This window comes from Bubalus kerabau, chromosome 8 (assembly GCF_029407905.1).
Source record: "Bubalus kerabau isolate K-KA32 ecotype Philippines breed swamp buffalo chromosome 8, PCC_UOA_SB_1v2, whole genome shotgun sequence".
Lineage (NCBI taxonomy): Eukaryota > Metazoa > Chordata > Mammalia > Artiodactyla > Bovidae > Bubalus > Bubalus kerabau.
Genome location: NC_073631.1, coordinates 40609976 through 40637170, shown reverse-complemented (window position 1 = coordinate 40637170; position 27195 = coordinate 40609976). Strand labels below are relative to the sequence as shown.

General features: G+C 36.8%; 1 protein-coding gene across 2 annotated transcripts in view; it reads right to left on the bottom strand.

Annotated features, from left to right (window-relative positions):
- PCLO (piccolo presynaptic cytomatrix protein) overlaps positions 1-27195 on the bottom strand; it is a 396812-nt gene that overhangs the window by 119065 nt on the left and 250552 nt on the right. For both annotated transcript variants that reach the window (XM_055590106.1, XM_055590107.1), the window contains exon 9: positions 22473-22563. In XM_055590106.1, coding sequence (XP_055446081.1) covers positions 22473-22563 — 91 coding nt within the window. The remainder of the gene's footprint in view (positions 1-22472; positions 22564-27195) is intronic.

Genomic DNA, 27195 nt, shown 5'->3' with positions numbered 1-27195 from the left:
GAGTTTGATGAAATTCAAGGGGATAATAACGGACAGAGAAGCCTGATGTGCTGCAGTTCACAGGGTTACAAAGAGTTGGAAATGACTTAGCGACTGAACAACAAAAACAATAAATAATCAATGCTAATGATATACTAAGGATAATGAAAAATACACAAAGGATAGTTCAATTAAATCTATTTTTATAGTTCATCTTAATTATACTCTTGCATAAGGCTGTTGTACCTACTATTATAAATTATCCAAGAAAATATTTAGAAAAATCAAATTACATTAAAAAACCATAATGATTTCCTTTGCATCTTATCAAATGCTATATTAATTCATTAACATTTGAAAACAAAGACCTAAAGAATATTTCACTATTTGTTCTTTAACTTTACTTACTTTTGTTCATTATAAGAAAACATTTCTACAAACACAACAAAGCTCATCAATTGCATTATTAACAATCCATACTTGACTGTTTCCAGAAAATTCAAAATGGAAACGCCATATTCATGCCAAATATAATCCAACTGTAAGTCTGGACAAATTTGCAATTTGCAAACTCAGTTTGCAAATTACAAACTCAGCTCTTCAACCATTAGTTTTTTTTAAAATTCAGCCAATTACTGTATAAAATCTTCTTTCCTACTTTTAAATATGTAAAGATTCATAAATAATTTGAAGTGAATATTGTATTTCACATTTGTATGAACAAAAGTTCACCACTTGTCTTTTTTTAATGTAATTTGAATAATATTAAGGTAAAAATGTTGCATGGGCTTCAAAGCATGTAAAAAATGCTATTCACACTTAGACCATCCTGGATGAGATAGGTCCAAGTTGACCTGCCATAGGACTGAAATGGCCATTGGCATGGGAAATAAGGAAGATAAGTCATGGATATAAGTCAAAAGTGGCACAGTGGTAAAGAATGCACTTTAGAGACCCGGGTTTGATACCTGGATTGGGAAGATCCCTTGCAGAAGGAAATGGCAACCCACTCCAGTATTCTTGCCTGGGAAATCCCATGGACAGAGGAGCTTTGCAGGCTATATATATAGTTCATGGGGTTGCAAAGAGTTGGACATGACTGAGCGATTAAACAACAATGATACCTCAAAAGACACTGGTATTCTGAGTTTGTTAAGCAACATCTTTCAAATGTCAGATGATGTATGAACTGATAAAGTATTTTTACTAAGAGGGCATAGGATTTCCTCTTTCTGAAATGCTTCAGAAATAATTCTCACCAAAAAAATTTTCAGGACTTCCACATCAAAAGGACATTTCGTTCACACAGAGTTTTTTTCTTTATTTTAGCTTACATGTTTGATAGTTGCTGAGAGTAGATCTTAAAAGTTTTTATCACAAGAAAAAAATTTTGTAACTATGTTTGGTGATGAATGTTAAACAGAGTTATCATGATGACCGCCTTCTCAGACAACACACTGATTGCAGCTATGTGAATTCCTGACCCGGGGACCTAGTTAAGCCATGCTTGAGATTCTTGAACTACAAAAACATTGAGTACTAAATGTGTGTTGTTTTAAGGCATGGACTGCAAGGAGATTCAACCAGTCCATTCTGAAGGAGATCAGCCTTGGGATTTCTTTGGAAGGAATGATGCTAAAGCTGAAACTCCAGTACTTTGGCCACCTCATGCGAAGAGCTGACTCACTGGAAAAGACTCTGATGCTGGGAGGGATTGGGGGCAGGAGGAGAAGGGGACGACAGAGGATGAGATGGCTGGATGGCATCACTGACTCCATGGATGTGAGTCTGAGTGAACTCCAGGAGTTGGTGATGGACAGGGAGGCCTGGCATGCTGCAATTCATGGGGTCGCAAAGAGTCGGACATGACTGAGCGACTGAACTGAATTGAATCGAACTTGTTATTCATCAACAGAAATTAATACCAATATGAAAGCTGCATTCTGAGTTTTCTGTGCACACAATATATAGGGATATTATCTTGGTAGCAAAACCAGTGGAATAGTTGTGCTTATAGTACTTAACCACAGTGATTGAGCAGCGATAGAGGGTAGGAGATAAAGGGAAAATAGGCTATGAGCAGAAAGCCTGTTGTCCTTCATAAATGAAGAGGAAGAGCTCTGTGTATCAGTTCTGCATCGCTGGGGTTCTAGTATAATGTGTGTAGCAAGTACATGGCATCTAGGCTACACTAAATTTGTAAATGAATGAATCATGAATGGATGAAAACTGAAGTGTCTAATTTTCAGTTTTGAAACTCTGAAGTGTCTAATTTTCTCTACATAGGGCTTAATGCCTGGCGTGCTGCAATCCATGGTGTCACAAAAAGTCGGACATGATTGAGCGACTGAACTAAAATGAGGGCTAATGAATCAGTTACAGTGATCTTAAAAATAATAGATTTGTATTGTACTCTGTTCTTAGAAAATGTCTGTAAAATTATATTAACACAATGAATCTTAAAATTAAAAATAACAAAAAGGAAACCCTCTATTCTACATGAATAAAATAAGATTTTGTGAGGTTAACTGCTCAAGACAACACCTAATATACGGTAATGCTAGAGTGGAGCCCACACTCCAAATGAATGGGTTAGAGATGAGTCTCCTGTTAGGCTAGGGCCAGGGGACCTGGTGTGGGATGAGAAAGGATGGGTTGGGGAGCTGCATACAAAGCCCTTCCCTTTCTCATTCAGTTGCAGAGGGGAGAGTGAAGAGAGACCTTACAATTAGGCCATTAAAAGGAGAAACTACCAGGATGTAAAAAATGTTGGGGAGTCAGTATCTGTCAGTCAATACCTAGGAGAGGAAACATTTTGGGTTTAGGCAGCTTGTGGATTAAATGGCAGCATTTAATGTTTTTAAATTTATTTTTAATTGGAGGATAATTGCTTTACAATGTTGTGTTGGTTTCTGCCGTACAAGACTGTGAATTAGCTGTTCAGTTCAGTTCAGTCACTCAGTCGTGTCCGACTCTTTGCGACCCCATGAATTGCAGCATGCCAGGCCTCCCTGTCCATCACCAACTCCCAGAGTTCACTCAAACTCATGTCCATTGAGTCGGTGATGCCATCCAGCCATTTCATCCTCTGTCGTCTCCTTTTCCTCCTGCCCCCAATCCCTCCCACCATCAGAGTCTTTTCCAATGAGTCAACTCTTCACATGAGGTGGCCAAAGTACTGGAGTTTCAGCTTTAGCATTGGTCCTTCCAAAGAACACCCAGGACTGATCTCCTTTAGAATGGACTGGTTGGATCTCCTTGCAGTCCGAGGGACTCTCAAGAGTCTTGTCCAACACCACAGTTCAAAAGCATCAATTCTTCGGTGCTCAGTTTCTTCACAGTCCAACTCTCACATCCATACATGACCACAGGAAAAACCATAGCCTTGACTAGACGGACCTTTGTTGGCTAAGTAATGTCTCTGCTTTTCAATATGCTGTCTAGGTCAGTCATAACTTTCCTTCCAAGGAGTAAGTATCTTTTAATTTCATGGCTGCAGTCACCATCTGCAGTGATTTTGAAGCCCAGAAAATAAAGTCTGACACTGTTTTCACTGTTTCCCCATCTATTTCCCATGAAATGATGGGTGAATTAGCTGTAAGTATACATATATCCCTTCCCTCTTGAACCTTCCCACCACCCTCCATCCCACCCCTACAGGTTGTCACAGAATATGGGGTTGAGCTCCTGGTGTTATACAGCAACTTCCCACTAGATCATCTACATATGGTAGTGCATATGTTTTAAATAGCATTCAATCTGAAGTTGTAAGTGATCACTTGGGAAAGTCTCTGCTTGTTTTGTCACTAAAGTTTCCATTTTTCTATTGATGTATAAATGTCTATGACTTATTTATACCTTTATCAGCCATTACAAAGGTGAAATTGTTACCTTTTCAGTATTAAAGATTTTATCGTTTTGTATTTTAGCATTTGTGTTACTATGTCATATATATCTATTAAATGAATACATAATATTAATACTTATATATCTTACTATGAAAATCTATAAAGAATGATGTATACACAGGCCTGATAACATAATTATATTATAATCAGCATTATTTGGGGGAGTAGTTGAAAAACTGATTTGGAGAGAAAAGTTCTGAATTTGCCGAGTCACTTTAGGGGTACTATAAATAAAATCCAGGTATCCAGATTATTTTTGTGCTACAGGCTAAACCTGGTCTAATCAAAATCATTTGCTTTAGTAAAAGAGGTATTCAACACAGTTCAACAGATTCTACCATCCAGTATATGTTAGGGAATATTTTTTACTAAAGAGTTATTTAATATAATTACTTTGGTTATATTCATTACTCTATTTTTAAAAACTGTTATTATAATACTATCTGAAATTAAGAATAAATATTATACGGTATTAGGTGGCCAGGCTAAGAATAAACATTCCTCTGAAATTGTGCTTTAATCAATACGTGAGCTGCTTTTATTTCATCTAGTTTTCTACTGCATAAGATTTATGGAACTTTTAGTTGTATGTTTCAAAATATATGACTTTGAACTAATGAACACTATTTGGTGTTTCTACTTTGTACCAATATTATATGTATTGTATTACTTGTTTTCAGTCTCTTCGGTAACATCTTCAGGGATAGAAGGGAAAAAAGTAACTAACATTTCTAGAGTTTTTCCTTTGCATTTTTAAATCATCTCTATAACTTTCCATGTTAGGCACTGTCCATACCATTTTAGGACAAAGCAGCTGAGACTACAGGAGGTTAGAAATTTGGCTAGGTTGGCTAGTAAGTAAAACAACCAAGGTTAGAGCCCCTTTTTCTTCCTGAGTCCCACATTCTTGTTCTTTCTATATACCTTTGCTCATCACTCTAATTGTCAAAAAAATTCTAGAAGATAATTTTAGAAAATATTCTAGAAGTCTTTTCTCTTTTAATTGAATCTCATTTCTTATTATCCACTTTCCAAGATGAAATCATATGATATATATATATATATATATATATATATATATACTTATATTTAGTATTAACATCACCAAATTACCCTCCTTAACCTGTAGGTTAAACATCTTGAATGTCTTTACCCTCTCCTTACAGAATCAATTATTAATTCCTTTACTTTTATTTATTAAGGAAAACAGAAAAATGTGTTCCTCCATCCCCAGTTAAAAGCACAGCCATTAATGTCACTTAATGGCAGGAACCCATTTCTACAAGCAATATTTATCTTGACAGATGTCAGGAAAAGTGATGATGTGAATGAGGAACTAGTCGAACAGTAAATACTTTCTTTGTCACTGAGGAAATGAATGCAAGTTTTCACTGAAATATATGAGGAAGAAATGATTTTAGAAGAGATTCTATTCAAATATGATTTTTTCTATAGTTGTATACTCTGTTTATTTCTAAGATACTTTGAGGGGCTTACAATAAGAATTTATATCATATATTTACAACATATTTGGACAGTTAATAAAAGTAAAAGAGAAAAAGCCATTCTGAATGGGAAGGGAGAAATTTGGGGTCAAGACCCGCTTGCTAGAATCTGTTCAGTTTCGCAGAACTTGCAGCATTTAGGATGAAAAACATATGTTCTCAAAGTGACAATGGATACTTTCTCTTGGTGTTCCACAAGAAACAGAACAAATGAAATAAGTGTCATAACTTTCAAACACCTGACCTTAAAAAAAATGTTTTCTCATTAAGTGTTCCTAAACAATGTAGGAAACATGTTAAGGGTGTGTTACCTACAATTTATCTAACTGCATGAAGTAGAGTTCACCACATTTTTGTCTCAGTTCATTTCAGTCACTCAGTTGTGTCCCACTCTTTGCGACCCCATGGACTGTAGCACGCCAGGCCTCCCTGTCCATCACCAACTCCCGGAGTTTACCCAAACTCATGTCCATTGAGTCGGTGATGCCATCCAACCATCCTATCCTCTGTCGTCCCCTTCTCCTCCTGTCTTCAATCTTTCCCAACATCAGGGTCTTTTCAATGAGTCACCTCTTCGCATGAGGTGGCCAAAATATTGGAGTTTTAGCTTCAACATGAGTCCTTCCAATGAACACTCTGGACTGATCTCCTTTAGGATGGACTGGCTGGATTTCCTTGCAGTCCAAGGGACTCTCAAGAGTCTTCTCCAACACCACAGTTCAAAAGCCTCAATGCTTCAGCACTCAGCTTTCTTTATAGTCCAATGCTCACATCCATACATGATTACTGGAAAAACCATAGCCTTGACTAGATGGACCTTTGTTAGCAAAGTAATGTCTCTGCTTTTTAATATGTTGTCTAGGTTGGTCATAACTTTCCTTCCCAGGAGTAAGCGTCTTTTAATTTCATGTTTGCAGTCACCATCTGCAGTGATTTTTGGACTCCCTCCCAAAATAAAGTCAGCCATTGAAATAAAGTCAGTTTCCACTGTTTTCCCATCTATTTGCCATGAAGTGATGGGGCTGGATGCCATGATCTTAGTTTTCTAAATGTTGAGCTTTAAGCCAGCTTTTCCACTCTCTTTCACTTACATCAAGAGGCTCTTTAGTTCTTCTTACTTTCTGCCATAAGGGTGGTGTCATCCGATATCTGAGATTATTTGTATTTCTCCCGGCAATCTTGATTCCAGCTTGTGCTTCCTCCAGCCTAGTACATCATTTCTCATGATGTACTCTGCATAGAAGTTAAATAAGCAGGGTGACAATATACAGCCTTGACAATATACATACTCCTTTTCCTATTTGGAACCAGTCTGTTGTCCCATGTCCAGTTCTAACTGTTGCTTCCTGACCTGCATACAGATTTCTCAAGAGGCAGGTCAGGTGGTCTGGTATTCCCATCTCTTGAAGAATTTTCCACTGTTTATTGTGATCCACACAGTCAAAGGCTTTGGCATAGTCATAAAGCAGATATAGATGTTTTTTCCTGGAACTCACTTGCTTTTTTGATGATCCAGCCAATGTTAAGCAATTTGATCTCTGGTTCCTCTGCCTTTTCTAAAACCAGCTTGAACATCTGGAAGTTCACAGTTCTTATATTGCTGAAGCCTGGCTTGGAAAATGTTGAGCATTAATTTGCTAGCATGTGTGAGCGACTGAACTGAACTGAACTGAGATGAATGCAATTGTGTGGTAGTTTGAACATTCTTTGCCATTGCCTTTCTTTGGGATTGGAATGAAAACTGACCTTTTCTAGTCCTGTGGTCACTGCTGAGTTTTCCAAATTTGCTGGCATATTGAGTGCAGCACTTTCCCAGCATTATCTTTTAGGATTTGAACTAGCTCAATTGGAATTCTATCATTTCCACTAGCTTTGTTCATAGTGATGCTTCCTACGGCCCACTTGACTTCACATTCCAGAATGTCTGGTTTTAGGTGAGTGATCACACCATCGTGATCATCTGGATCTTTTTTGTACAGTTCTTCTGTTTATTCTAGTCACCTCTTGTTAATATCTTCTGCTTCTGTTAGGTCCATGCCATTTCTCCCCTTTATCGAGCCCACCTTTGTATGAAATGTTCCCTTGGTATCTCTAATTTTCTTGAAGAGACCTCTAATCTTTCCCATTCTATTGTTTTCCTCTATTTCCTTGCACTGATCACTAAGGAAGGCTTTCTTTTCTCTTCTTGCTATTCTTTGGAACTCTGTACTCAAATGGATATATCTTTCCTTTTCTCCTTTGCTTTTTGCAGTTCCCCTTTATTTGATATACCACATGTGAGCACAGGAGTGCAATCTCAAATAAAGATTACAGAATGTTTTTTAAAAAAATTGGTGTACCTTATTTCATCATGGTTAAGTTTTTTTCAGAATTCAGCTTTGAACCAGACAAAACCATTAAAAAAATCTCAAAAAGAAGCTTCAGTGATTTCATTGGTGCTCATGCTGCTAAGTCGTTTCAGTTGTGTCCGACTCTGTGCGACCCCATAGATGGCAGCCCACCAGGCTCCCCCATCCCTGGGATTCTCCAGGCAAGAACACTGGAGTGGGTTGCCATTTCCTTCTCCAATGCATGAAAGTGGAAAGTGGAAAGTGAAAGTGAAGTCCCTCAGTTGTGTCCGACTCTTAGCGACCCCATGGACTGCAGCCTACCAGGCTCCTCCATCCATGGGATTTTCCAGGCAACAGTACTGGAGTGGGGTGCCATTGCCTTCTCCATTGGTGCTCATATTACCCGTCAAATTAAATTCAGGATTATTTAATATGATCTGGCTCTAACTCTTATTCCTTTTATGACCTGCTCCTAACTTTGATCCCTTTTTGTACTCTGTTTTAGCAAAACAAAATTTTAAAAAATAACATAAGCCAAAAAAAAAAAAAAATAGAACAAAAAACCCCTCAAAATAACCCACTTTCTGAAATGATAAAATCATTGAAAAGAAATAAAAAACACTAATCAGGGCTAATGGCTAAAATCAAGACTCAATATTATATGCAGCCTCATTATCTAGTTTAATTAGTAGGTTCTTAATGATCTAATCATAAAACTCCCTTCCCTCTCTGGTGGATATAAAGATCCCTCACCAAATAGCACTCCTTATAAAGTGATCTGGGCTTCCCTGGTGGCTTAGATGGTAAAGAATCTGCCCGAGACCCCGGTTCAATCCCTAGGTTGAGAAGATCCTCTGGAGACATAATGGTAACCCACAACAATATTTTTGCCTGGAGAATCCCCATGGACAGAGCAGCCTGGGTGGGCTAAAGTTCATGGGGTTGCAAAGAGGCAGATATGACTGAGCGATTCATACCTCCACTTTTCATCAAGGGGATCTAGTCCAATTTCTGCTTATCCCTGAGCAGGTGGGACTCAGTTTCCTCCAAGTCTATACAATTATTCAACCAAGCCAATCACATCTTCCTGAAAGAACCAGGGGGCACTCCAACTTTGATACTGAAATGCTGTCCTTGCAGAACTGTTTATTCTATTCCCGAGTACAACCCTGATATGGCCTCTATATTTTAGGGAAATAAAGAACATCATGGCAGCATTTTTTCACTGTGGTATTGTAGTATTGTTTATAATATTGAAAAGGGGACTTCCCTGGTGGCACAGACGATAAAGCGTCTGTCTACAATGCGGGAGACCCGGGTTCAATCCCAGGGTTGGGAAGATCCCCTGGAGAAGGAAATGGCAATCCACTCCAGGACTATTGCCTGGGAAATCACATGTACAGAGGAGCCTGCTAGGCTACAGTCCACAGGGTCACAAAGAGTCAGACACAACTGAGCGACTTAACTCACTATTGTAGTATTGTTTATAATATTGAAAATGGGAAGTCAGCACAAATGTTTAGCAACTGAGGAATGGTGGATATAGATGATTAAATATCTATAAATATAATAAAAATAATTAAATTTATCTTATGAAGATCTTTTGATGTGACAGGAAAACGTCTTTGTTAGGTAATTTATCAGATCAGATCAGATCAGTCGCTCAGTCGTGTCCGACTCTTTGCGACCCCATGAATCGCAGCACGCCAGGCCTCCCTGTCCATCACCAACTCCCAGAGTTCTCTCAGACTCACGTCCATTGAGTCAGTGATGCCATCCAGCCATCTCATCCTCTGTCGTCCCCTTCTTCTCTTGCCCCCAATCCCTCCCAGCATCAGAGTCTTTTTCAATGAGTCAACTCTTCGCATGAGGTGGCCAAAGTACTGGAGTTTCCGCTTTAGCACCATTCCTTCCAAAGAAATCCCAGGGCTGATCTCCTTCAGAATGGACTGGTTGGATCTCCTTGCAGTCCAAGGGACTCTCAAGAGTCTTGTCCAACAACACAGTTCAAAAGAATCAATTCTTCGGCGCTCAGCCTTCTTCACAGTCCAACTCTCACATCCATACATGACCACAGGAAAAACCATAGCCTTGACTAGACGGACCTTTGTTGGCAAAGTAATGTCTCTGCTTTTCAATATGCTATCTAGGTTGGTCATAACTTTCCTTCCAAGGAGTAAGCGTCTTTTAATTTCATGGCTGCAGTCGCCATCTGCAGTGATTTTGGAGCCCAGAAAAATAAAGTCTGACACTGTTTCCACTGTTTCCCCATCTATTTTCCATGAAGTGATGGGGCTGGATGCCATGATCTTCGTTTTCTGAATGTTGAGCTTTAAGCCAACTTTTTCACTCTCCTCTTTCACTTTCATCAAGAGGCTTTTCAGTTCCTCTTCACTTTGTGCCATAAGGGTGGTGTCATCTGCATATCTGAGGTTATTAATATTTTTCCCAGCAATCTTGATTCCAGCTTGTGTTTCTTCCAGTCCAGCGTTTCTCATGATGTACTCTCCATAGAAGTTAAATAAGCAGGGTGACGATATACAGACTTGACGTACTCCTTTTCCTATTTGGAACCAGTCTGTTGTTCCATGTCCAGTTCTAACTGTTGCTTCCTGACCTGCATACAAATTTCTCAAGAGGCAGAACAGGTGGTCTGGTATTCCCATCTCTTGAAGAATTTTCCAGTTTATTGTGATCCACACAGTCAAAGGCTTTGGCATAGTCAACAAAGCAGAAATATATGCTTTTCTGGAACTCTCTTGCTTTTTCCATGGTCCAGCAGATGTTGGCAATTTGATCTCTGGTTCCTCTGCCTTTTCTAAAACCAGCTTGAACATCAGGAAGTTCACAGTTCACATATTACTGAAGCCTGGCTTGAGAATTTTGAGCATTACTTTACTAGCATGTGAGATGAGTGCAACTGTGTGGTAGTTTGAGCATTCTTTGGGATTGGAATGAAAACTGACCTTTTCCAGTCCTGTGGCCACTGCTGAGTTTTCCAAATTTGCTGGCATACTGAGTGCAGCACTTTCACAGCATCATCTTTCAGGATTTGGAATAGCTCAACTGGAATTCTATCACCTCCACTAGCTTTGTTCGTAGTGATGCTTTCTTTTTTTTAAATTTAATTTTATTTTTTAACTTTACAATATTGTATTGGTTTTGCCATATATCCAAATGAATCCGCCACAGGTTTACATGTGTGATGCTTTCTAAGGCCCACTTGACTTCACATTCCAGGATGTCTGGCTCTAGGTGAGTGATCACACCATCATGATTATCTGGGTCATGAAGATCTTTTTTTGTACAGTTCTTCTGTGTATTCTTGCCATCTCTTCTTAATATCTTCTGCTTCTGTTAGGTCCATACCATTTCTGTCCTTTATCGAGCCCATCTTTGCATGAAATGTTCCTTTGGTATCTCTGATTTTCTTGAAGAGATCTCTAGTCTTTCCCATTCTGTTGTTTTCCTCTATTTCTTTCCATTGATTGCTGGAGAAGGCTTTCTTACCTCTTCTTGCTATTCTTTGGAACTCTGCATTCAGATGTTTATATCTTTCCTTTTCTCCTTTGCTTTTTGTTTCTCTTCTTTTCACAGCTATTTGTAAGGCCTCCCCAGACAGCCATTTTGCTTTTTTGCATTTCTTTTCCATGGGGATGGTCTTGATCCCTGTCTCCTGTACAATGTCACGACCTCATTCCATAGTTCATCAGGCACTCTATCTATCAGATCTAGGCCCTTAAATCTATTTCTCACTTCCACTGTATAATCATAAGGGATTTGATTTAGGTCATACCTGAATGGTCTAGTGGTTTTCCCTACTTCAATTTAAGTCTGAATTTGGCAATAAGGAGTTCATGGTCTGAGCCACAGTCAGCTCCTGGTCTTGTTTTTGCTGACTGTATAGAGCTTCTCCATCTTTGGCTGCAAAGAATATAATCAATCTGATTTCGGTGTTGACCATCTGGTGATGTCCATGTACAGAGTCTTCTCTTGTGTTGTTGGAAGAGGGTGTTTGTTATGACCAGTGCATTTTTTTGGCAAAACTCTATTAGTCTTTGCCCTTCTTCATTCCCTATTCCAAGGCCAAATTTGCCTGTTACTCCAGGTGTTTCTTGACTTCCTACTTTTGCATTCCGGTCCCCTATCATGAAAAGGACATCTATTTTGGGTGTTAGTTCTAACAGTCTAGGTTCAATGCACGATACTGGATGCTTGGGGCTGGTGCACTGGGACGACCCAGAGGGATGGAATGGGGAGGGAGGAGGGAGGAGGGTTCAGGATGGGGAACACATGTATACCTGTGGCAGATTCATTTTGATATTTGGCAAAACTAATACAATTATGTAAAGTTTAAAAATAAAATAAAATTAAAAATAAAATAAAATAAAATAAAAGGTCTTGTAGGTCTTCATAGAACTGTTCAACTTCAGCTTCTTCAGCGTTACTGGTTGGGGCATAGACTTGGATTACTGTGATATTGAATGGTTTGCCTTGGAAACGAACAGAGATCATTCTGTCGTTTTTGAGACTGCATCCAAGTACTGCATTTTGGACTCTTGTTGCCCATGATGGCTACTCCATTTCTTCTGAGGGGATTCCTGCCCGCAGTAGTAGATACAATGGTCATCTGAGTTAAATTCACCCATTCCAGTCCATTTCAGTTTGCTGATTCCTAGAATGTCGACATTCACTCTTGCCATCTCTTGTTTGACCACTTCCAATTTGCCTTGATTCATGGACCTGACATTCCAGGTTCCTATGCAATATTGCTCTTTACAGCATCAGACCTTGCTTTTACCACCAGTCACATCCACACCTGGGTATTCTTTTTTATACCTATATACAAAATACGTATGTAAACTACTTTACAATATGCTCCTAACATTTACTGTGTGTACCTGGGTATAAAGAAGAAAGGAAAGAAAGAGAGTGTAAATTTTCAGATTATGACAGTTTTCATTTTTATCTTTATAGTTTTCACTACTCCTATAATTTACTGAGGATCTCTCTATCTATTCATCCATCCATCCATCCAGCTATCTATATATACATGACACACACATAGTCATTTCACATACACATACAAAGAAGAGAGTTGAAAATGATACATGTATTTAGAAGACCAGATGGGAGATTTGCCTTTTAGATTTTTAAGAAGAAAGAGAAATGAAAATCTTCATGAGAAAATGGGGAAAGATATAGTCTCTATCTCCCATTAATATATTCTTTGAACAAATGAAGATACGTAGTATAAAAATTGTGTGTACGTACATGTACCCATGGTTTGTGACTTATTTTAACTTTCAAGAGACAATCTCATGTATTCAATGTTCACTATGGATTAGCTCTACTTCTTCAAATATCTTGCAAATTCTTGGAAGTAGAATTGTTACCCCAGGCTTTTTGCATATCTGCCTCATATCTAGGTTGAGGTTGAGTTTACATTCAACATGAGCTATTTACTTTTACAGTGGGAAAGTGAAAGATTTGTTTATTTTAATTGTGCTTTCTGTAATTCTATATTATTTGGAAAATTTTTCAAGTAAGTTTAACAGTTATAAAAGGTAGCTAAATTTTTGTTCCAGTATTTTTATTGACTATGGAATATATTCCATGGGGGTATTTTTCTAAACTAATCTGCTGATTATAATATGATATCTTCAAGAAAGACTAAACAAGATAGAACTATTATTACCATCTGAAGGTTCCATCTAGAGTCTGAATGCAACTATCTATCTAAATCACCTCTACTTTAAATTTGTGGGTTTTCATTGCAAACACTTGTTAGTAAGAAAGAAAAAGAAGAATGGTATCAGTATTTGGTGGAATTGGTTATAGTTTCAAATTATTTCAGAAGCAAAGGAAAAAATATGCAAGAGTACAGTGAACAATATAACTATGTTCATATCTTTCTAACTTAATTGAGATTTTCATTTCCTTTCTTAGGATTTTAGAGCCATAATTTCTTTGGTTGCATATTGGGACAATATAATGACCCTAACCCTAAGCTATGTAAATAAGGTCATTGTCACAAATGTAACCATTTCCATTAAAAAATTATTGAAATATAAACCAGAATGAATATGAGGGTATGTATGCATGTATGTAAACTCTTTATCCTCTTTCAAATATGAAAACATAATTCATTCAATACCTCTTCATATTGCCAGGATTTGAGAGTTCCATTTGTGAAGAGAAGAAAGTGCAGTCTCATCAGCTAGTGTTTGCTTTACAAGCTGTTCTTAAATACTTCTGCTCACCTTTCTGAAATTTTAGGCCAATAAAAATCCTTCCAATGAGTTTTAGAGGGGAAGAGGAAGGGATTCTATAACAGGCAGGCTTAGGGTAGAATCCCTGCATCACTCACAACTAGTCACTGATGTTCTTCAGGAACAAAGCAGGGATGTCTCCTCTCACTACTCTGCTCAGTATTATACCACAGGTTTTAGAAAGTACAATAAGGACAAGAAATTTATACAAATGTATCCCCATTGGAATGGAAGAAGTAAAGCTGTCTTTATTTGTAGACAACATAATCTTGCTTGTAGAAAACCCTAAGGATTCCACACACAAAACAACAACAACAAAAAAAACCTATCAGAACTAAAAACACTAGTAAGATTATAAACTAAAAGGTCAATGTACAAAAATCAAATGCATTTTTATAAAATGGTAGTGAATAATCTCAAACTGAAATTAAGAAAGCAATTCCATTCTTGGATACATGTGTACATATGGCCGAGTCCTTTTGCGTCCACCTGAAACTGTCACTACATTGTTAACTGGCTATACTACAATATAAAATAAAAAGCTTAAAAAAAGGCAAAAAAAATCATTGAATCTTATACTCATCATGAGTGAAACTTATAAGATGGAAATTATATCTCAATAAAGCTGTTAAAAAAACCAATTCCATTCTCAATAGCACCAAGAAGAACAGAATAATTTGGAAGACATTAAACAAAGAAATTCTAGTTTTGTACTGGAAACTATAAAACTGTACTGAAAAATTAAAGGATGCCTCAGTAAAGGTAGAAATATTACACATACATGAATTAGAAGATTCAGGGTTGGTAAGATAGCAGTTCTTTTCAAATTGATCTGTAGTTTCAATGTGGCCCCTATAATAATCCCAGTAAGTTGATACTAAAAAATGTGGAAATTAAAAGAATCTAGAGTAGCCAAACAATTTAAAAAAAATTTGGAGTAATTATATTATTATATTTCAAAACTTAATATGAAGCTACAGAGTACACAAAAGAGTGTAACAGTTAGGCATTTAATCAAACAGAACAGAATTGAGATTCCAGAAATAAATTCTTGTATTAATGGTAGATGGATTTTTGATAAAGAAACCAAGGCAATTCAATGGGGGATTTGTTTTCTTTAACGAAAGGTGCTTGTACAACTAAATATTCATTAGTGGTTCAAAAAAATGAACTTGGATATCAACATCATACCATATACACAAATAGGTACAAAATAGGTAACTGACCTGAATTTTTAAAGTATATAAATATAAGAGAAATTTTCTGGTATAAAACCTCTCAGAGAAAATCTTTTTGACCTCGGAATAGTTCTTAATACACTATCAGCAGCATGGTTCACAAACTAAAAATAACAATAAATTGAATTCTATTAAAATGTAAATTTTTCCTTTAAAATACACCTTTAAGAAAATAAAAAGACAAGACAAAAACTAGAAGGAAATAGATGCACTCCATGTAATTTATAAGAGACACATTCAAAATATATAAAGAAATCTTACAACTCTGTATGAAGACAAAGAATCCAAATGAATAATGGAAAAAAATTCTTAATAAATATTTTACCAAAGAATATGTATGCTTTGACTTTAACCACCTAAAAATACGCTCATAGCTCAGTTGGTAAAGAATCCGCCAGTAATGCAGGAGAACCTGGTTTGATTCCTGGGTTGGGAAGATCTCCTGGAGAAGGGAAAGGTTGCCCACTCCAGTACTCTAGTCTGGAGAATTCCATGCAGTATTCTTGGGCTTCCCTGGTGGCTCAGCTGGTAAAGAATCTGCCTGCAATGCAGGAGACCTGGGTTTGATTCCCGGTTTGGGGAGATCCCCTGGAGAAGGGAAAGGTTGCCCACTCCAGTACTCTGGTCTGGAGAATTCCATGGACTGTATAGCCCACTGGGTCGCAAAGAGTTGGACACAACTGAGCAACTTTCACTTTCACTCTCATCATAGGTCATTAGGAAAATTCAAGTTAAAACAACACACTATCATCCACACTCATCCCAAAAGACAGACATTACCAAGTGCTGGCAAAGGCATAGAGAAAGTAGAATCCTTAGACACTGTTGGTAAGAATAGAATATGGTACCTTCACCTTGGAAAACTATCTGGCAACTTCTTAAATAGTTAAAAAGAAACTCACCATGTAACTGAGCAATTCCATTTCTAGGACATCATACAAAAATATCATATGTTCAAAGTAAAACTTGTGGGCAAATTTTAAGTGAAACCACAAAAAACCCAATGGATAAATAAATATAGAGAATTCAAACAATGGAGTACTTCTTAACAATGAAAAGAACAAACATCTGATACACGCTACAACATATATAAACCTAAAAAGTACTGGTAATTGAAAGGGGTCAGATGTCAAAACTGAAACTGTACAATTTAATTTATATGAAGAACCCAGAAAGGGTAGTCTCAGAGACAGAAAGTAAACTTCCTGCCCTGTGGCCAGGAGAGGAATGCTGGAAGTGGCTATTGCTATCACACTCAAGGGAACTTTTTGTAGTGTTTGAAATGTTCCAAAACAAGATTGTCCTGACAGTCACACAACTCCACAAATTTATAAAAGTCATTTATAACATGCACATTCACGATATAAGTTATACCACCAAGTTCCGTCCATGGAACTTTCCAGGCAAGAGTACTGGAGTGGGTTGCCATTTCCTTCTCCAGGGGATCTTCCCGACCCAGGGATCAAGCCCTGGTCTCAGCCATTGCAGGCAGATGCTTTACCATCTGAGCCATCAGGGATGCCCCATACCACAATAAATTGTTAAAATAATAATTTTAAAAGGGCTGTCCACATTTGGTATTCCTACCAACTCAGATCCAGTGAGATCTGTTACATTTGTTTCTTGTTTCTAAAAGCTTATGAAGATGGTGGCCTAAAGAGGTACAGAAAATGAGCCACTATATCCAGAGAAGACCCTGCTATCTTTTGAAACTAACCATTCTTAATGTTCTTCACTATTACACTTCCTAATTCGTCTTTCTAACCTTGCAGATGGAGCCAGTCCATTATGGAACTTTAATATAAGCAAATATCCTTTTTAAATTCAGAAGAATTTCTCTGACTTGTTTTGAACAGCTGTGTTTCTGAAGATGTTAAGATGGAGTTCTAAATAAAAAAGAAAGAGACTCACTTCTTGAGTATTACATTTTATCTTTTTTCTGATAATTTCTAAGAGAAAATAACATTCTTTTGATTGTACACTAAGGATAAGATTTTGTGTCAGGTTCACTTGCAATTATGTGAGATATAGAGAGCTGATCTTATTTTAAGGATGAGTGTACTCATTCTCAAAATTTAAATAAGTGATAGAGCTGAACTCCAATTCAGGACTTTCTGATTCTAAAACTCATGTCCTATTTTATCCATTTCACTGCTTTGTGCTTGGGTGACTGAAGGTTTTCAGAACCGTTGTACAGTTGTTGATCAGCACCTATAAGTATATCTTTGAAGTTTACAGTCAAAATTAAATGATCTATTTGCTTAAAGTTACTGACCACTTAACAGAAGACTGTATGCATGTATTTCCCTCTGCATACATCATAAAATAGTATAAAAAAAGGTACACATGTGTATGTGTGCACACACCTATACATATACACAGATGTCTATGAACAATCGAGTTTTGTAAATTCCCTTACTTTGTCTCAATTGTTCCTTAAGTTTTACTATAGTTCAGTTCAGTTCAGTCGCTCAGTCGTGTCCGACTCTTTGCGACCCCATGAACCACAGCACGCCAGGCCTCCCTGTCCATCACCAACTCCTGGAGTCCACCCAAACCCACATCCATTGAGTTGGAGATGCCATTCAACCAACTCATCCTCTGTCATCCCCTTCTCCTCCTGCCCTCAATCTTTCCCAGTGAGTCTTTTCCAGTGAGTCAGCTCTTTGCATCAGGTGGCCAAAGTATTGGAGTTTTATTCACATTTCAGATTCTCCTATTAAAGCGTGAATAACCTGTATATCAAGGTCTTTGCTGGATTCATTCTAGTAACCCAGCAACTAATACAATATAAATCACACTACGGGTGTTCTGTGAATGAATATTAATGAATAAAAATTTAAAATGTACTTAATATGAGTTTAAAAGCAGTTATAAAATATAATTTATTTTAATAAGTTTTTGTATAGGAAGGAAAAAAAGCTTAGAATTTTTTTCACTTATTCTATAAAGATTCTTAGAGAAGTATTTCACAAACATTTTGGCATCAAGGAGCCATTTATATTTTTAACATTATTGAGGACCTCAAAGAGCTATCGTTTATATCAGTTATAATTTTGTATATTTTTTATATATAGACTAAAACTGAATTTATTTATTAAAGAATTTAAAGTATTAATAAACTCATTCCATGTTAAAACAAATCATTTTTTAAAATGCATTTTAAAAACAAAACATTTAAGAGAAAGGTGGTATTGTTTTACATTTTTGCAAAAATGTTTGATTTGAATTAAATAGAAGACAGTTGAATTCTCTTATCTGCTCTGTATACAATCTGTTGGGATGTCACACATCATGTAATCTCTGAAAAAATCTACTGTATATTCACAGAAAAATGAGAGTGCAAAAGGTAAATGTTACCTTTAGCATTACTATGAAAATAATTTTGACCTTGAAAACCCCCTGAAACAATCTTAAGAACCCTGAGGGTTCTCAGCTTAACACTCTGACAGCCATATAGTAGAAAGAATTAAAAAAATTTTTTTTTCTATTTCTGTATGTTGTTAATATTTTGAAATTATTTTGCTTTCAATAAGTATCAATAGAAATATGTTTTTTTCTGTGAAGTGTCCATGTTTCATACAATTCTTATAAAATAATTTAAGGTTAGACACAGAATGGTCTATTAAAACACTATAAAAGATATATTTTATTTCTCCTTTCAATGAGCTTTTATAACAAAAATGAAAATTCACTAATGACATTTCCCCCTCTGTTTGGGACAGCAGAAATACTACAATTTACTCTTTTCTCCTTCCTTGATTATATCCTCATCTTGTTTTACAAAGGCAGTTAAATTATTAGCTTAGATAGCTTTTTCCCTATTGACGAAGCCACTGGGCACTGCTGTTTTTCTCTAAACATGAGAGACAAACAGGAATTTAACTGTTAGGTAGTTAGAACAGGAAAAAGGAGTCTAGATTGGTGGTGGCTAAAAGACAAGGAAGGAAGAAGCTTGCAAAAATAGAACAAAGGAAGGTCTGAAGACCAGAGTGAGGACCTCAGGTAGAACAAACAGTGTTCCCCAGGAGTGCTGTTTGTTTTACCTGAGGTCCTCACTCCAGTCCTCAAACCTCCTTTGTTCAATTTTCACGGGCTTTTCCTTTCCTTGTCTTTTAGCCACCACCATTCTGGATTCCTTTTTCCTGTTCTAACTACCTAACATAACTATTTTCTGTTATGCAAAGTTTCATACATATAAAAAAGTAGTGACAAGGCTGTAATAAACCCAGTGTAGTTAATCGTTCAGCTCCAAAGTAATCAAATTATGTCAATTCTGTTCCATCTATTTCTTCACCACTTTCTACATAGCTAATTGTGAAGCAAACTCCACACAAGACATTGTTTCATCTGTAAATATTTTAGTATGCATCTCTAAAAAACATACTCCATTTTTTCATGAAAATATTAACATAAAAATGACATGATAGCTAGAAAAACAGTAAAATCTTAGGATCATCAAATATTTAGTCACTCAAACTAAGCTTTTGGTAGACCAGCAAATAACAGAGATTAGCCAGGAGTATAAATTTTCTATGCCAGGGTTTGTCTGCCACTAACTTCAAACTGCTAGATGCTGTTTGGCAAATATTGCCATTTCTTGCTCTAATCTTGCATATAAATTTTTTTGTGTGTGAAATTGTTAGTGGCTCAGTCATGTCAGACTCTGCAACCCCCAGGACTATAGCCCACCAGAAACCTCTGTCCATTGGATTCTCCAGGCAAGAATACTGGAGTGGGTAGCAACTCCCTTCTTCAGGGGATCTTCCTGACCAAGGGAATGAACCTGGGTCTCCCACATTTTAGGCAGATTCTTTTTTTTTTAAGATAAATTTATTTATTTTAATCGGAGGCTAATTACTTTACAATATCGTATTTGTTTTGCCATACATCAACATGAATCCGCCACGGGTGCACACGTGTTCCCGATCCTGAACCCTCCTCCCACAAGCTACCAGGGAAGTCCCATATACATGTATTTAAACCCCTTTGAAGCACTTAAGATTTATTTGAAGACAATACAAATTGTTCTAAAAAATTTAGTTTAGAATGAGATCAGGCTACTTTGGGATACAAAGAAAATACATTCAGAAGCAACGCAGGATAAATGTAATAAGTATGTTTATTATTATTTTGCTGCTGCTAAGTCACTTCAGTCGTGTCCAACTCTGTGCGACCCCATAGACGGCAGCCCACCAGGCTCCCCCATCCCTGGGATTCTCCAGGCAAGAATACTGGAGTGGGTTGCCATTTCCTTCTCCAATGCATGAAAGTGAAAAGTGAAAGGGAAGTCGCTCAGTCGTGTCCGACTCTTGGCGACCCCATGGACTACAGCCTACCAGGCTCCTCCATCCATGGGATTTTCCAGGCAAGAGTACTGGAGTGGGGTGCCATTGAAAAGGAGCATGCATAGAGATAATAATATACATTACTAGTATATAATGCAAAACTATAATCCTCTTTTCTCATTTTGCAAAGTCTACATATAGAAGAAACAAATTTTCAGACTAGAATAATTATAACAAGTCAATAGCTCTGATTTCTATTATTCTTATATTTTAAAATAAAATTATAATTTTTTCCTAATTGTAGTAAAATAAAACAAAAATTTCCCCTAACTGTAGCAAAAAAAAAAAAAACGATATAAGTTGCAAAAGAAAAATGATAAGGTTGAAGGGATAATTACTTTGACACAGAATATTAATACAAATAGAAAACATATTGACATAGAGCCCTGGTGATTTAGAAAAAATTGTTTGAAGATTTTTGCTGAAAAACATAATTTTGGCATTGCTAGAAAGTATGTTGTTTTGCTTTATGAGCTGGAGGGAACTGAAATAGCTTGCAGCAAGTAATTATTTCTACAAAAAGAGTCCCTGGATTTTAAGACTCACCTCTGGACTGTTCATCAGTACTTAAAATACAGTTTGCATGTAATAAAATTATGAAAGTTTGAAATATCTGTCTCTGGCAGAAGAAAAACTATCCTATCTTAAAAGGAGAACATTGCACTCCTAATCAATTCATTCTCTATGAAAATAAAGGGAAAAAAGTTGCTCAAATCAAAACCTGTTCTAAAACCGTAGGGTCTAAAATCTGCAAAGAACAACAGCAAGTACACTGAAGAAATACCACTTTTTGTCCTCTGTTATATCAGTTCTTAAAGAAAAAAAAAAGTAACATATATGCTATGGTAGATATGCCATTGACATATATTCATATGTATTGATGAATATTTTCTGTTGATATACAGTGTCTATTTAACACAGAAAATGTACTTGAGTGAGAAAACAGGTAATATGCATACTCTGAAAATTTATTAACTTTCAAAAAATTTATACTTCTACCTCACAGATATAAACAAGAGAACTTTTAATAATCTAAATGCAATCTGAGATTTGGATTAGATCCTGGACCAGAAAAAAATTAGTGGGTCAGTTGGGAAACTCAAAATTTGGATAAGGCTTGTAGATATTTTAATACCATCATATTAATGTTGATTTCTGGTTTTGATCACTTTTTGTGGTTAGATGTTAACATTAGTAAAACTGGGTAAAGAGTGGGCAAAAGAACTGATCATTCTATTTTCTGAGAGTCCAAAGTTTTTTTCAAAATAACAAGTTTAAATTTTCTGTCATATGGTTAATTTAAAGAAGAACACAAACAAATAAACAAAAACTGAGCAAAACTGATAATGTTCAAGTTTACAAGGTATAAGGGAATTTATTCCTTAGTAAAATTTAAGTTAGTTTCTGTGTAAGAATGTTTTATGGTCCTATGACCATATTACTCAACAGTGCAATAATTATGGAGCATTTACCATTATGCACATCAAAAATGAAGATATAGAATGATCTAAATATAAATCATTTAGTAATGTATCATATTAATAATTATGGCATTATTTTTTTATATTTAAATATATAGCCTGATTATTTTTTGAAAATTTCCAATAGACAGTTTTTGACAGAAAAATGCATTTTCTTAAATTTAATGTCACCAGAGGGATGGTATGGGGAGGGAGGAGGGAGGAGGGTTCAGGATGGGGAACACATGTATACCTGTGAGGATTCATTTTGATATTTGGCAAAACTAATACAATTTTGTAAAGTTTAAAAATAAAATAAATTAAAAAAAATCCTCATTAAAAAAAAAAATTTAATGTCACCTAAACAAATTCAAATACATACCTCAACCAGACATTAAAGTAAAAAGGACCAGATTATTTGATTTCTTTTACCTGAAACTGTGTGATCCTTAGAGTCTCTTGTTATTTTTATCCTTGCATGTGGAAAGATGTAGTGAACAGTTTTCCCATCCATCTGTATAATCTAAGACATACATAAGATATAGTGAAAAAGCAATGTTAAAGGGCAATATACATAATTATCTTTCTTCAAACTACAGTGATTCAACCAATGAAAACAAGATTCTCAAAAGATGACAATTTTAAGCATTTAATACCAAATAATGATATACTGTTTTCTGAGTTTATTATAGTCTTCATGTTTACAACCAGTTTCTCTTGCAAACTGATTTGTTGGGTTTGGAAAATCAATAAGCATATGTTAACACATAAGGATATCTATTACTATGGTATTACATAGAGAATGTATATGGAAAATCGACCTCTGCTGATTTTGTTTTTGGACAGCCTAGAAATAGAAAGGCATTTTTAATTTTCAGCCATCAAGCTCAAAGGGAGAAAAGACAAAGATCCTCCTACTCTGCATCTCTATCACTGTACCAGGAATGCATATTTCTGTTATGTTGATATCATTGTGGAATTTTGCTTCTGCTGAGCACATTTGCCAGAAGTTTTAGGATATACCTGATGCTGAGACTAATTCTGCATAAATAAATAAAGTCTTTGCTCATTTATTATTTTCTGAAGCCTTCTTTGTATGCAAAGGTATTATTTCTCATTTAATTCTGACACTCCTTCAGTTAGAAGAAACAACATTCAATGCCTTTGTTACAAGGCTGGGATTTCAATTCTCATTACTGAGACTTGAATATGAGAATACTATAGACTGTGTTATCGGTGTTTCCACCTGACAAAATGAGATTTTGGAAATAAAGGAAATTAGCAAATGCAAACTTCAGCTATATATTTTATGGAATTAGGCTTTCAAAAGAGATTTGTGAAATAATGAAAGACGGAAATAGTAAAATCTTTATAAAACTATATTAATAGGATTTTAATAGTATGAAATCTTGTATTCATCACTTTTGGAGAATTTTTAACTAGAATTAGATAAAACAAGGTTTAGTAAAGAGACATTTAATACTACCCATTTCAGAATGTGTTTAGGTAGTGTTTGGGTTTACTAAGATAATGTATGAAAAGGCAAAATGATAGGATACTGAAAGAGGAACTCCCCAGGTCAGTAGGTGCCCAATATGCTACTGGAGATCAGTGGAGAAATAACTCCAGAAAGAATGAAGGGATGGAGCCAAAGCAAAAACAATACCCAGCTGTGGATGTGACTGGTGATAGAAACAAGGTCTGAGGCTGTAAAGAGCAATATTGCATAGGAACCTGGAATGTCAGGTCCATGAATCAAGGCAAATTGGAAGTGGTCAAACAAGAGATGGCAAGAGTGAATGTCGACATTCTAGGAATCAGCAAACTAAAATGGACTGGAATGGGTGAATTTAACTCAGATGACCATTATATCTACTACTGTGGGCAGGAATCCCTCAGAAGAAATGGAGTAGCTATCATGGGCAACAAAAGAGTCCAAAATGCAGTACTTGGATGCAATCTCAAAAACGACAGAATGATCTCTGTTCGTTTCCAAGGCAAACCATTCAATATCACAGTAATCCAAGTCTATGCCCCAACCAGTAATGCTGAAGAAGCTGAAGTTGAACAGTTCTATGAAGACCTACAAGACCTTTTAGAACTAACACCCAAAATAGATGTCCTTTTCATGATAGGGGACCGGAATGCAAAAGTAGGAAGTCAAGAAACACCTGGAGTAACAGGCAAATTTGGCCTTGGAATAGGGAATGAAGAAGGGCAAAGACTAATAGAGTTTTGCCAAGAAAATGCACTGGTCATAGCAAACACCCTCTTCCACCAACACAGGAGAAGACTCTGTACATGGACATCACAAGATGGTCAACACCAAAATCAGATTGATTATATTCTTTGCAGCCAAAGATGGAGAAACTCTATACAGTCAGCAAAAACAAGACCGGGAGCTGACTGTGGCTCAGATCATGAAGTCGTGATTACCAAATTCAGACTGAAATTGAAGAAAGTGGGGAAAACCACTAGACCAGTCAGGTATGACCTAAATCAAATCCCTTATGATTATACAGTGGAAGTGAGAAATAGATTTAAGGGCCTAGATCTATTTCTATTTCAGAGGCACTCTGATAGATAGAGTGCCTGTTGAACTATGGAATGAGGTTCGTGACATTGTACAGAGACAGGGATCAAGACCATCCCCATGGAAAAGAAATGCAAAAAAGCAAAATGGCTGTCTGGGGAGGCCTTACAAATAGCTGTGAAAAGAAGAGAAGCAAAAAGCAAAGGAGAAAAGGAAAGATATAAACATCTGAATGCAGATTTCCAAAGAATAGCAAGGAGAGATAAGAAAGCCTTCCTCAGAGATCAATGCAAAGAAATAGAGGAAAACAACAGAATGGGAACGACTAGAGATTTCTTCAAGAAAATTAGAGATACCAAGGGAACATATTATGCAAAGATGGGCTTGATAAAGGACAGAAATGGTATGGACCTAACAGAAGCAGAAGATATCAAGAAGAGGTGGCAAGAATACACAGAAGAACTGTACAAAAAAGATCTTCACAACCCTGATAATCATGATGGTGTGATCACTGACCTAGAGCCAGACATTCTGGAATGTGAAGTCAAGTGGGCCTTAGAAAGCATCACTACAAACAAAGCTAGTGGAGATGAAGGAATTCCAGTAGAGCTATTTCAAATCCTGAAAGATGATGCTGTGAAAGTGCTGCACTCAATATGCCAGCAAATTTGGAAAACTCAGCAGTGGCCACAGGACTGGAAAAGGTCAGTTTTCATTCCAATCCCAAAGAAAGGCAATGCCAAAGAATGCTCAAACTACCGCACAGTTGCATTCATCTCACACGCTAGTAAAGTAATGCTCAAAATTCTCCAAGCCAGGCTTCAGCAATATGTGAACCGTGAACTTCCTGATGTTCAAGCTGGTTTTAGAAAAGGCAGAGGAGCCAGAGATCAAATTGCCAACATCCGCTAGATCATGGAAAAAGCAAGAGAGTTCCAGAAAAAACATCTATTTCTGCTTTATTGACTATGCCAAAGCCTTTGACTGTGTGGATCACAATAAACAGTGGAAAATTCTGAAAGAGATGGGAATACCAGACCACCTGACCTGCCTCTTGAGAAATCTGTATGCAGGTAAGGAAGCAACAGTTAGAACTGGACATGGAACAACAGACTGGTTCCAAATAGGAAAAGGAGTACGTCAAGGCTGTATATTGTCACTCTGCTTATTTAACTTATATGCAGAGTACATGATGAGAAACGCTGGGCTGGAAGAAGCACAAGCTGGAATCAATACTGCCAGGAGAAATATCAATAACCTCAGATATGCAGATGACACCACCCTTATGGCACAAAGTGAAGAGGAACTACAAAGCCTCTTGATGAAAGTGGAGAGTGAAAAAGTTGGCTTAAAGCTCAACGTTCAGAAAGCTAAGATCATGGCATCTGGTCCCATCCCTTCATGGGAAATAGATGGGGAAACAGTGTCAGACTTTATTTTGGGGGGCTCCAAAATCACTGCAGATGGTGACTGCAGCCATGAAATCAAAAGACGCTTACTCCTTGGAAGGAAAGTTATGACCAACCTAGATAGCATATTCAAAACAGAGACATTACTTTGCCAACAAAGGTTCATCTAGTCAAGGCTATGGTTTTTCCTGTGGTCATGTATGGATGTGAGAGTTGGACTGTGAAGAAGGCTGAGTGCCAAAGAATTGATGCTTTTGAACTGTGGTGTTGGAGAAGACTCTTGAGAGTCCCTTGGACTGCAAGGAGATCCAACCAGTCCATTCTGAAGGAGATCAGCCCTGGGATTTCTTTGGAAGGAATGATGCTAAAGCTGAAACTCCAGTACTTTGGCCACCTCATGCGAAGAGTTGACTCATTGGAAAAGACTCTGATGCTGGGAGGGATTGGGGGCAGGAGAAGAAGGGGACGACAGAGGATGAGCTGGCTGGATGGCATCACTGACTCGATGGACGTGAGTCTGGGTGAACTCTGGGAGTTGGTGATGGACAGGGAGGCCTGGCGTGCTGCGATTCATGGGGTTGCTAAGAGTCGGACATGACTGAGCGACTGAACTGAACTGAACTGAAGATAATACATTAACTAGAATTTACAATAAAAGGGTGTTTGTTTTGTGAAGAAAAATTCTCTGGAATATTCATGTTATTTTAATGTGCCTCTGAAAAATTCATCTTTAAAATTGCTAGAATTGTGGATTTTCAAAGAAAAATGCACTGAAAAATGTAAACAATGCCAGCCTTTAGGTTTTATTCTCTTTAGGAAAGAATAAGCTTAATCAGGCCTCTGATGAACAAAAAAATTGTCCCCAGACAACAGCAGAATCTTGTCAAGTCCAAAAATCTTATATGAATTCTGCAAAGTAAAACTAAAATATCATTTGCATGATTATAAAAATATCATGGTCCATATAATCAATCTAGATAATTCGTACTATTAATAACAATGGCTTTGTAAAACATTGTGAATCTTGTATATGTTCATGACAAAAGAGTGTGCATTTTCCTTTTTTCTTCCTTACTCTACCCTCTTTTGTCTCACTCTCTTTTACTTTCTCTCCCAGACTCCTTACTTTCCCTCTCTTCATCGTTTCTCCTTCTTCTACTTTGCTTCATCCTCTCCTTTCTTACTCTTCTATCTGCATTAACAATCTCCATTT